This window comes from Staurois parvus, unplaced genomic scaffold (genome assembly GCF_062004578.1).
Source record: "Staurois parvus isolate SC_StPar_1 unplaced genomic scaffold, SC_StPar_1.0 ptg000855l, whole genome shotgun sequence".
NCBI lineage: Eukaryota > Metazoa > Chordata > Amphibia > Anura > Ranidae > Staurois > Staurois parvus.
The window spans coordinates 78,617-91,192 of record NW_028318651.1 but is presented as its reverse complement, the minus strand read 5'-3'; the positions used below and the strand labels follow the sequence as shown (position 1 = coordinate 91,192).

The following is a 12,576-nucleotide window of genomic DNA, read 5'->3' as shown; positions in this document are numbered from 1 at the left end:
TGAAAATAAAGAATTGAAATACAATTTTTTTCCAGACGGTCCCCGGAGCAGCACGGCGCCATCATCTTATATAACAATAATAATAATCATTTCCGTTCGATTCTTTATTTTACAATTTGTTTTTTCATCCTGTCATCAGAGTAGTTCAGGGTCACCACAGTTGCACTGCACTCCTTGTAACATCAATCATTTGAACCGGCATGAATGGCTATAATTTGTGACGCGTTGTTTACTATGGTGAGGCTGTGATTAGCCCACCGCTATCACATGGTACAGGGTGTTGTGATTGGCCCAAACTCCATGTGATAGCTGTAGCCAATAACAGCCTCACAATAGTAAGCAAGCTGATGTGAATAAAAGTTATTTCTGACAGTTTTGTTTACATCTCATCTGTGATTGGTCACAGCGATCACATGATACCCCAGCTGCAGTATTGAGCACTGTCGTCCGCTGTGTCTCGTCACAGGATCATGGCACTACGCGCCCCAGTGTGCATAGGCACTGCAGACATACCAGTACCTGGGAAAGCCGGATTCCAGCAGTAAATATCCCGTTGGTGGTTGGCAATTGGTTGGTTCATTTTTTGCAACACTCCCCTTCCATTTGGAGCTGTACCTCGCAGTACTTCTTTCCCATCACTAGATGCCCTCAGTCTTTAGGGCTGAATGATGGCATCCGGCCCACTTCCTCTGAGCCCTGGCTGTCATGGCTCCGCCCCCAGCTTGTGACTGGGCAGGAGGAGAAAGCGCAGACTGATTGAGCTCATCTCTCTGCTCTCTCCTCCTATCAGCACCCTTCTTTACTGCAACACAACTGTTTGGCTCCTTGTGCTGTTTCCTCCTCCCCCAGTCTAAGCTCTGCTGTACAGAGACTTCCAGAGGGGGACACCAGTAACGATTACAAAGCCCCATGTGGTTCAGCTCTGTCTCTGCTGCTGGGATCTGTAGTGTCTCTCAGCCCTGTATGGAGGGAAGTGTACCTGTGTCTGTTGCATGATCCATCCCCAACACACAGCATGCTTCTCCCAGGAATCCCTCATGCCTCTGAGCTGAAAGAACACCAGAAAGTCATTTATGTCTCCACTTCATGGGGGCCGCCATTTTGGCGGAGACCATGTGGCTAAAAACTATGGTCGACGGAGGGCGGGGCAATCTTTTGAACGGGGCGGGGCTGTGTGGTGGATTGGACGATACTTCCTAGTGGGCGGCTCCCGCTGTGGTCACGACTGTCAGGTGGGGGGTGACGTAACTCAGGGGGCGGAGGAGGAAGGCGGATGTTTTGAGCTAGTGACTTCCGGTCGGTGTCCCGGCAGATTGGCGGACTGTCCCGGACGGAGGAAAGCCGGGAGGGGAATGGAGGAGCGGCGGCCTCTCCTGGCCAGGTCACCCCGGGTGTTCGGGCGGCGCTGGTTGGTCCTCGTCCTGTTTTCGGCTCTTGGGTTCCTGCAGGGACTGGTGTGGAACAGCTGGGGGCCCATCCAGGCCTCGGCCCGGGCCGTCTATGGCTTCTCCGGCCTGGACATCGCCCTCCTCGTCCTGTGGGGGCCCATCGGCTTCCTGCCCTGCTTCCTCTTCATGTGGATGATGGACAACAAGGGTGAGTCACCCCAATATATACCCCTCCCCCAATGTATACCCCTCCCCCCGCTGTACCTCAATGTATACCCCTCCCCCCACTGTACCCCAATGTATACCGCTGTACCCCAATGTATACCCCTCCCCCCGCTGTACCCCAATGTATACCCCTCCCCCCGCTGTACCTCAATGTATACCCCTCCCCCCCGCTGTACCCCAATGTATACCCCTCCCCCCGCTGTACCCCAATGTATACCCCTCCCCCCGCTGTACCCCAATGTATACCCCTCCCCCCGCTGTACCCCAATGTATACCCCTCCCCCCGCTGTACCAAAATGTATACCCCTCCCCCCGCTGTACCAAAATGTATACCCCTCCCCCCGCTGTACCCCAATGTATACCCCTCCCCCCGCTGTACCAAAATGTATACCCCTCCCCCCACTGTGCCCCATTGTGTACCCCCACTGAACCGCCATATATACCTCTCCCCTCACTGTTCCCAAATATGTAGATATGCACCCACTTTATGCCCCATTGTTGGTGTCAGTGAGAATAGTGTCCGCGGGAAGAGCAGTGGCCCCAAGGGCCGGATAAGGGCAAGCAAAGGGCCGCAGTTTGGAGACCACTGACACGGGACAAAAAGTCCCCTATGTGATGATTTTTTTGGTCACAGGTTCTCTTCTTTGAGATATCCGGGGTCTCCCCTGCACTACACTGGATGTAATGCTGTGCGCATCACACTGCTGTACATTCTCATCATCGATGGCCGGGAATTGGTCAACGGGGCCCAGAAGTGACGTCACATGACTTCTGGGTGAGGACAAGAAGGGGACTGGATGTGTCCCGGGCCTGCAGATGGGCAAGCAAAGCCCGGGAGACATGGCGGGGGGCGGAGGTTGAGCCCGGGAGACATGGCGGGGGGGCGGAGGCCGAGCCCGGGAGACATGGCGGGGGGGCGGAGGTTGAGCCCGGGAGACATGGCGGGGGGGCGGAGGTTGAGCCCGGGAGACATGGCGGGGGGGCGGAGGTTGAGCCCGGGAGACATGGCGGGGGGGCGGAGGTTGAGCCCGGGAGACATGGCGGGGGGGCGGAGGCCGAGCCCGGGAGACATGGCGGGGGGGCGGAGGCCGAGCCCGGGAGACATGGCGGGGGGGGCGGAGGCCGAGCCCGGGAGACATGGCGGGGGGGGCGGAGGTTGAGCCCGGGAGACATGGCGGGGGGGGGCGGAGGTTGAGCCCGGGAGACATGGCGGGGGGGCGGAGGCCGAGCCCGGGAGACATGGCGGGGGGGGCGGAGGTTGAGCCCGGGAGACATGGCGGGGGGGGCGGAGGTTGAGCCCGGGAGACATGGCGGGGGGGCGGAGGCTGGCACTATAGTGGGCTGTGTGGCAGCGCTGCCGCCCGGATGCTTCCAGCTGATAGGTGAGCCCTGCTGCATGCCCACAGGAGGGCTAAAGGTATAAAACAACCTGCATGTCCCGGGCATCGGGCGATATGAACTGAACATCCCTGTGTACCCCAATATATACCCCTCCTCCTGTACCCCAATATAAACTGTTCTCCCAACACTGTACCCCAGTGTATACTCCCCCCTCACTGCATCCAAAAGTATACCCCCCACTTAACCCCAATATATACCCTGCTCCCCACTGTACCCCATTTTACAACCCCTCCCCCCACTGTACCCCCATATATACTTTCCTTGCTTCCTTGTGGATGATAGTCACCTCCTTATGTGCCCCCAATGTACACCCCTCCCCCCCACTGTAGCCCAAAGTATACCAGTTTTACCCCAATATACTCACTAAATCCTACTGTACCTCCATACCCTTTCATGTACTGTACACCCCCCCCCCCGATATAGCCCTTTGTACCCCATCACAATGCTGCACAACTCCACCCCCCATGTGTACCAGTACGTCTAACTGTACCCCAATACAGCCTCTGTACCCTAATACCCTTCCACTTACCTCAATATACCCCTCTGAGCGTCAGAGTGCACTAACACCCCCCCCGTATACCAATCCATCGCTATACCCCTCTGTACCCCCAGTACACCTCCGGTACCTCACTATACCCCTCTGTACCCCCAGTACACCTCCGGTACCTCACTATACCCCTCTGTACCCCCAGTACACCTCCGGTACCTCACTATATCCCTCTGTACCCCCAGTACATCTCCGGTACCTCACTATATCCCTCTGTACCCCCAGTACATCTCCGGTACCTCGCTGTACCCCTCTGTACTCCCAATACACCTCCGGTACCCCTCTGTGCCCCTGTACACCTCCGGTACCTCGCTGTACCCCTCTGTGCCCCCAGTACACCTCCGGTACCTCGCTGTACCCCCAGTACACCTCTGTACCCCAGTACACCTCCGGTACCTCGCTGTACCCCTCTGTACCTCACTATACCCCAACACACTCTCATTGGGCTGCAGTATGTTGTATTCTACCCCCGCTGTCCTGCATCTCCCCAGGTGACTGTTCCCCACGGTACCCTAATATTCTGTATTTAGGTTCACCCCAATACACCTCACTGTACCCCATATATCTTTTTACATCCTGTCCTGTGTCCCCACAAAGGTTGTCTCCCCAGTATTCCCTCCCCTGCACCCCGATACTGTCTCTCCTCCAGTTTCTCTGCAGTTTCTCGTCGTGATCAGTGGTGGAGGAAGTGAAACTGTCTGTGGTGCTTCTGGTCGCCAGGGAAGCGCGTGACACCAATGCTCATCCACAGACCTGACATGATCTCTATGGGTGTGGGGGGGGTGTTAGAGATCAGAGATTGGTGTCAGGTCTGTGGATGAGCACCGACACCCCCACACCCATAGAGATCAGAGATTGGTGTCAGGTCTCTGGATGAGCACCGACACCCATAGAGATCAGAGATTGGTGTCAGGTCTGTGGATGAGCACCGACACCCCCCACACCCATAGAGATCAGAGATTGGTGTCAGGTCTGTGGATGAGCACTGATACCCCCACACCCATAGAAATGAGAGATTGGTGTCAGGTCTGTGGATGAGCACTGATACCCCCCACACCCATAGAGATCAGAGATTGGTGTCAGGTCTGTGGATGAGCACCGACACCCCCACACCCATAGAAATGAGAGATTGGTGTCAGGTCTGTGGATGAGCACTGATACCTAACCCCCCTCCTCCACACCCATAGAGATCAGAGATTGGTGTCAGGTCTGTGGATGATCACCGACCCCCCCCTCCTCCACACCCATAGAGATCAGAGATTATTGTCAGGTCTGTGGGTGAGCACCGACCCCCCCCCCCCAACCCCCCCTCCTCCGCACCCATAGAGATCAGAGATTGGTGTCAGGTCTGTGGATGACTACCGACACCCCCCACACCCATAGAGATCAGAGATTGGTGTCAGGTCTGTGGATGAGCACCAACGCTTCACTCCTCCACCACCACCATTACCATGACCACCCAACACCCCATAGAGATCAGTGTCAGGTGTGTGGATGGTGTGAGGACATCATGAGTGATACATTGTAACACATGGACATTTCTTCTCTCCTTGGATACATCAGTATCAGAATATTCGAACCTCTGTCTGTGTCACCGTTTGGCGAGGTTCTCTTTCCATCTGTGAGGTGGGTTGCATTGTCCCGCGTTGCTGGTGGGTGAGGGATGTCACGATCGCGGCGTCAGACCCCAGCCCTTCTCACCAAACTCGTGACCGAAGGACTAGCCGATCTAAAACCGCGATGTCACGTGCGTAACAATGCTGCACCCTGCACAACGATTTTCCAGCTAATTGGACCACAATCGATGTACCGGCAGCCTGAGCGATTGTTACTGGGTCAGGTTAATTATGCAATTAACCCTTCACACTGCCACCACCTCCTTTTTGTACAGAGAGGAAACTCTGTGATATCAGTTATACCACTATAATGGTTGAGGTAATCGTCTGTGTAACACGGTTATACAGAGGGTTAAACAAACACAGTAGCATTCTCTTTACAGGCAGGAATTTGTAAATTGCAATAAAGCGCTATAGAAACAGTTCAACACTTTCAGAAGGAAAGATTTATTACTAAAAGGTCAAACGGGTGCAATAAAAATATTTACAGAAAAATATGTAACTAAGATTTATATAAATATACAGAGACTAACAGCACAGCAAAGCGATATCAGAGAGAGGTGAAAGGGTTAAGGTACTTGCCAAAGTCCTGGGTTAGCAGATCCAAGTTTCAGCGTGAAAGGCAGGGGTCTTCCCAGGTGGTACTGATGTAAGAATGGGAGACGTCTTCAACTTCCTCTTCTTAGGCCTGGCAGCCTAATTTGTAGTTCCCCAGCAGGGGGTGTCTCTGAAGTCAAGGACCAATATCCCGTTTAGGGTGTGGACCTAAACTAGAGCCAAAATCTCGTGTAGTTCATATTTTGGTTCATAACTTTTCCTATGCACAAGTGACATTCCACCCGCGGGTAGATTATTATGCAGACACGGCTGAGGATTGATTAGATATGAATTATGAAATTATACACTGAACGGTTCACGGGATCTATTTTCCGGCTTTCCTATATATTGGAGACAAGACGAGTGACCTATTAAATTGTTTTTCTTCTCGTGGCCAACCTGACGATATGTTTGGTTTTTATATAAGTCTCTCATATTCTAAGATATGAGCCATAGGGGAAAAATGGATTTTTAAAAGTGTTAGCTGGTTCCGCCTTCCTTGGAATGTCTTGAATTTGGGGGGAAAGCTTGCCTTCTCTTTTACGAGGTGTTACATTGCACAGGTTCTTTGGACAGCTAGGCCCGGCTCAGAGAGGTGTTTTATAGCTCTGGGCTCCCTGCTGTCTCTAGCCTGCCAGTGACCCACAACCAGATGTCATTGTGGCTGAACAGAGAGGAAAGGGGGAAAAATGAGGGACAACATGGAGATTCTTAACAAATTGGAGGAATGCGTCAGTCTCTGGTGCACACGTTTGCGACAAAGGGTAAATCCTACATTGAGTTGTCACCAAAACAGGAGTAGAAGGGAATTCTTCCAATGAGGACACCTGATTCCGTGACTGAGCTGTCCCTCACGTTGGAGAGATTTCCTCTCACTTCCTGCTGAGTCTGTGGGACAGGAAGGGAAATCTCTAATTGGACACAAGGCAAAGGACAGCTAACTGCAGTTTTATCCCTCCCCCACTCTGTGAAAAATGGGGGGGGGGGTAGTTTGGGCTTTAGATATACTTTTAACCTGCATTTCCCAACCTTTATTCAGTTGCAAATCCCGGATTATGGCTGGTGCTCCGTGCCACCCCAAAAACACATCAACTCTGGTGACCACGTGGTTCAGGATTGTGTGCTCCAATGTATGCAGCCCACTTCGTCCAGAATATGTCCACCAAGGAAAGAAAGGAGAGGGAGGAGAGCCTAATATAGTGAAAATACCACCTTGTTACGAAAAAGGATGAAAAGTATGGCTGCCGTGCGTCCCAAGTAGCAGGTGTGACGTCACCCAGAAGTACCACCCTACGCGTTTCGCCTTCAGGAGCTGATACCTAGTAATGTTAAGAGAAGTGGCCCCCCCCCCCCCCCAAGAAAATAGAACTGTCAGGCAGGACTGGTGGGGTGGAACTAGCACATATCATGGCCAACCAGCTCTATGGAAGTGTATGGAGTTCTCCTTTAAAATGCATAACAGATTGGCCATGTCTGTTCAACAGGCAGCTTTATTTAAACCACAGATAACCTGGATTACTGCTCTGCAGAGGACAGCCTTAATCAAAGCCACTTCCATTGGGGGTCAGTGGGAAGAATGCCCCTTCCATTGGTGGTCAGTGGGAAGAATGTCCCTTCCATTGGGGGTCAGTGGGAAGAATGTCCCTTACATTGGTGGTCAGTGGGAAGAATGTCCCTTACATTGGTGGTCAGTGGGAAGAATGTCCCTTACATTGGGGGTCAGTGGGAAGAATGCCCCTTACATTGGTGGTCAGTGGGAAGAATGTCCCTTCCATTGGGGGTCAGTGGGAAGAATGTCCCTTCCGTTGGGGGTCAGTGGGAAGAATGTCCCTTCCGTTGGGGGTCAGTGGGAAGAATGTCCCTTCCGTTGGGGGTCAGTGGGAAGAATGCCCCTTCCGTTGGGGGTCAGTGGGAAGAATGTCCCTTCCGTTGGGGGTCAGTGGGAAGAATGCCCCTTCCGTTGGGGGTCAGTGGGAAGAATGCCCCTTCCGTTGGGGGTCAGTGGGAAGAATGCCCCTTCCGTTGGGGGTCAGTGGGAAGAATGCCCCTTCCGTTGGGGGTCAGTGGGAAGAATGCCCCTTCCGTTGGGGGTCAGTGGGAAGAATGCCCCTTCCGTTGGGGGTCAGTGGGAAGAATGCCCCTTCCGTTGGGGGTCAGTGGGAAGAATGCCCCTTACATTGGTGGTCAGTGGGAAGAATGTCCCTTACATTGGTGGTCAGTGGGAAGAATGTCCCTTACATTGGGGGTCAGTGGGAAGAATGCCCCTTACATTGGTGGTCAGTGGGAAGAATGTCCCTTCCATTGGGGGTCAGTGGGAAGAATGTCCCTTCCGTTGGGGGTCAGTGGGAAGAATGTCCCTTCCGTTGGGGGTCAGTGGGAAGAATGTCCCTTCCGTTGGGGGTCAGTGGGAAGAATGCCCCTTCCGTTGGGGGTCAGTGGGAAGAATGTCCCTTCCGTTGGGGGTCAGTGGGAAGAATGCCCCTTCCGTTGGGGGTCAGTGGGAAGAATGCCCCTTCCGTTGGGGGTCAGTGGGAAGAATGCCCCTTCCGTTGGGGGTCAGTGGGAAGAATGCCCCTTCCGTTGGGGGTCAGTGGGAAGAATGCCCCTTCCGTTGGGGGTCAGTGGGAAGAATGCCCCTTCCGTTGGGGGTCAGTGGGAAGAATGCCCCTTCCGTTGGGGGTCAGTGGGAAGAATGCCCCTTCCGTTGGGGGTCAGTGGGAAGAATGCCCCTTACGTTGGGGGTCAGTGGGAAGAATGCCCCTTCCGTTGGGGGTCAGTGGGAAGAATGCCCCTTCCGTTGGGGGTCAGTGGGAAGAATGCCCCTTCCGTTGGGGGTCAGTGGGAAGAATGCCCCTTCCGTTGGGGGTCAGTGGGAAGAATGCCCCTTCCGTTGGGGGTCAGTGGGAAGAATGCCCCTTCCGTTGGGGGTCAGTGGGAAGAATGCCCCTTCCGTTGGGGGTCAGTGGGAAGAATGCCCCTTCCGTTGGGGGTCAGTGGGAAGAATGCCCCTTCCGTTGGGGGTCAGTGGGAAGAATGCCCCTTCCGTTGGGGGTCAGTGGGAAGAATGCCCCTTCCGTTGGGGGTCAGTGGGAAGAATGCCCCTTCCGTTGGGGGTCGGTGGGAAGAATGCCCCTTCCGTTGGGGGTCGGTGGGAAGAATGCCCCTTCCGTTGGGGGTCGGTGGGAAGAATGCCCCTTCCGTTGGGGGCCGGTGGGAAGAATGCCCCTTCCGTTGGGGGCCGGTGGGAAGAATGCCCCTTCCGTTGGGGGCCGGTGGGAAGAATGCCCCTTCCGTTGGGGGCCGGTGGGAAGAATGCCCCTTCCGTTGGGGGCCGGTGGGAAGAATGCCCCTTCCGTTGGGGGTCGGTGGGAAGAATGCCCCTTCCGTTGGGGGTCGGTGGGAAGAATGCCCCTTCCGTTGGGGGTCGGTGGGAAGAATGCCCCTTCCGTTGGGGGTCGGTGGGAAGAATGCCCCTTCCGTTGGGGGTCGGTGGGAAGAATGCCCCTTCCGTTGGGGGTCGGTGGGAAGAATGCCCCTTCCGTTGGGGGTCGGTGGGAAGAATGCCCCTTCCGTTGGGGGTCGGTGGGAAGAATGCCCCTTCCGTTGGGGGTCGGTGGGAAGAATGCCCCTTCCGTTGGGGGTCGGTGGGAAGAATGCCCCTTCCGTTGGGGGTCGGTGGGAAGAATGCCCCTTCCGTTGGGGGTCGGTGGGAAGAATGCCCCTTCCGTTGGGGGTCGGTGGGAAGAATGCCCCTTCCGTTGGGGGTCGGTGGGAAGAATGCCCCTTCCGTTGGGGGTCGGTGGGAAGAATGCCCCTTCCGTTGGGGGTCGGTGGGAAGAATGCCCCTTCCGTTGGGGGTCGGTGGGAAGAATGCCCCTTCCGTTGGGGGTCGGTGGGAAGAATGCCCCTTCCGTTGGGGGTCGGTGGGAAGAATGCCCCTTCCGTTGGGGGTCGGTGGGAAGAATGCCCCTTCCGTTGGGGGTCGGTGGGAAGAATGCCCCTTCCGTTGGGGGTCGGTGGGAAGAATGCCCCTTCCGTTGGGGGTCGGTGGGAAGAATGCCCCTTCCGTTGGGGGTCGGTGGGAAGAATGCCCCTTCCGTTGGGGGTCGGTGGGAAGAATGCCCCTTCCGTTGGGGGTCGGTGGGAAGAATGCCCCTTCCGTTGGGGGTCGGTGGGAAGAATGCCCCTTCCGTTGGGGGTCGGTGGGAAGAACGTCCCTTCCGTTGGGGGTCGGTGGGAAGAACGTCCCTTCCGTTGGGGGTCGGTGGGAAGAACGTCCCTTCCGTTGGGGGTCGGTGGGAAGAACGACCCTTACCTTGGGGGTCGGTGGGAGGAACGACCCTTACCTTGGGGGTCGGTGGGAGGAACGTCCCTTACCTTGGGGGTCGGTGGGAGGAACGTCCCTTACCTTGGGGGTCGGTGGGAGGAACGTCCCTTACCTTGGGGGTCGGTGGGAGGAACGTCCCTTACCTTGGGGGTCGGTGGGAGGAACGTCCCTTACCTTGGGGGTCGGTGGGAGGAACGTCCCTTACCTTGGGGGTCGGTGGGAGGAACGACCCTTACCTTGGGGGTCGGTGGGAGGAACGACCCTTACCTTGGGGGTCGGTGGGAGGAACGGCCCTTACCTTGGGGGTCGGTGGGAGGAACGACCCTTACCTTGGGGGTCGGTGGGAAGAACGACCCTTACCTTGGGGGTCGGTGGGAGGAACGCCCCTCGGGTCGGTGGGAGGAACGCCCCTCGCGTCGGTGGGAGGAACGCCCCTCGCGTCGGTGGGAGGAACGCCCCTCACGTCGGGGGTCGGTGGGAGGAACGCCCCTCGCGTCGGGGGTCAGTATGAATGTCTCTCTGGTGCTCTGAGCTCCCCGCGGGGAATGCTGAGTAAAGTTCTGCAGGGATGTGACAAGCTGTAGGGAAGTCTGGGGTGAAATCTCTGTCTGGAGATCAGCAGACTTGTATCCAAATACCGGTGGAGTTGAGGAGAGTCCGGTCTGCACATCAAGGTCACAACAGGGGAAGGTATTTGTTCTCAAATACAGGAAGATTCGGGTCGCTGTTCAGAGGATTTTCTTTGCTTTGACATCAGTTTGTGAAGAATTTCGGCCAGGCGTGGAATGCCGAGTTTTGTATTCACAATGAATTCCTGGACAGCCTTGTACTTTATTCACATGTGTGGGTGGGGGGAGGGTGGCGTCTTAGCTACAATTATATTTTTTATTATTATTATTATACAGGATTTATATATTATTATTATACAGGATTTATATATTATTATTATACAGGATTTATATATTATTATTATACAGGATTTATATGGCGCTAACAGTTTGCTCAGCACTTTACAACATGAAGGCGGACAGAGGACTCGGCTCGTTAGAGCTTCCTGAACGGTGACACACAGGCACTCATAGCTGTACTGGTGTCACGGCTGCAATAAAAATGTAGCAGCGTGATGCTTTTGGCTGGTGTTGCTATTGCCAAATGTGACCAATACAGGTCTATGGGGCCGCCCCGCAACCACGTCCAGTAGTACAGCATTTATTGGGTTAAATCGGGCGATGAGGAGGCAATATATCTCCTCCTCACCGCATGTCCAATGCTTCTGAAAAACGATTTGGACATAGTTACATAGTTAGTCTGGCTGAAAAAAGACAATCCAATTCAGCCATAACAAACAAAAAAAACAAAACATTATAATACTACACCCGGAGTGGATCCAGAGGAAGGCAATAAACCCAGCAAAGTATGTTCCAATCTGCTCCTGGAAAAAAATCCTTCCTGATCCCCCGAGCGGCAATCGGATATTCCCTGGATGACCTTTCCCTATAAATGTTATATCCAGTTATATTCTGTGTATCCAAGAAAGAATCCAGGACTTTCCTACAGCAATCCACTGAGCTGGCCACAACCAACTCTGGAGGGAGTCTATTCCACATTCTCACAGCTCTTACTGTGAAGAAACCTTTCCGTGTTTGGAGATGACATTTATTTTTCTCCAGACGTAAAGAGTGCCCCCTTGTCCTCTGTGATGACCTCAGGGGGAATAACTACACCGAGCTCACTATATGAACCACTGATGTATTTATACATGGAGATCATATCCCCCCTTATGTATTATACATGGAGATCATATCCCCCCTTATGTATTATACATGGAGATCATATCCCCCCTTATGTATTATACATGGAGATCATATCCCCCCTTATGTATTATACATGGAGATCATATCCCCCCCCTTATGTATTATACATGGAGATCATATCCCCCCCTTATGTATTATACATGGAGATCATATCCCCCCCTTATGTATTATACATGGAGATCATATCCCCCCCTTATGTATTATACATGGAGATCATATCCCCCCCTTATGTATTAAACATGGAGATCATATCCCCCCTTATGTATTAAACATGGAGATCATATCCCCCCTTATGTATTAAACATGGAGATCATATCCCCCCTTATGTATTATACATGGAGATCATATCCCCCCCTTATGTATTATACATGGAGATCATATCCCCCCTTATGTATTATACATGGAGATCATATCCCCCCCTTATGTATTATACATGGAGATCATATCCCCCCCTTATGTATTATACATGGAGATCATATCCCCCCCTTATGTATTATACATGGAGATCATATCCCCCCTTATGTATTATACATGGAGATCATATCCCCCCTTATGTATTATACATGGAGATCATATCCCCCCTTATGTATTATACATGGAGATCATATCCCCCCTTATGTATTATACATGGAGATCATATCCCCCCCTTATGTATTAAACA

General features: G+C 53.6%; 2 protein-coding genes across 2 annotated transcripts in view; one reads left to right on the top strand and one right to left on the bottom strand.

The window, feature by feature from the left end:
- HSPBAP1 (HSPB1 associated protein 1) overlaps positions 1-1,124 on the bottom strand; it is a 142,204-nt gene extending 141,080 nt beyond the window's left edge. Inside the window, exon 1 of the mRNA XM_089655606.1 lies at positions 980-1,124. Within this exon, the coding sequence (XP_089511732.1) occupies positions 980-1,001 (22 nt within the window). The 5' untranslated portion in view covers positions 1,002-1,124. The remainder of the gene's footprint in view (positions 1-979) is intronic.
- Positions 1,125-1,243: 119 nt separating this feature from the next.
- The window catches only part of SLC49A4 (solute carrier family 49 member 4), an 84,471-nt gene continuing 73,138 nt past the window's right edge, over positions 1,244-12,576 (top strand). The window contains exon 1 of the mRNA XM_089655607.1: positions 1,244-1,596. Coding sequence (XP_089511733.1) covers positions 1,353-1,596 — 244 coding nt within the window. The 5' untranslated portion in view covers positions 1,244-1,352. The remainder of the gene's footprint in view (positions 1,597-12,576) is intronic.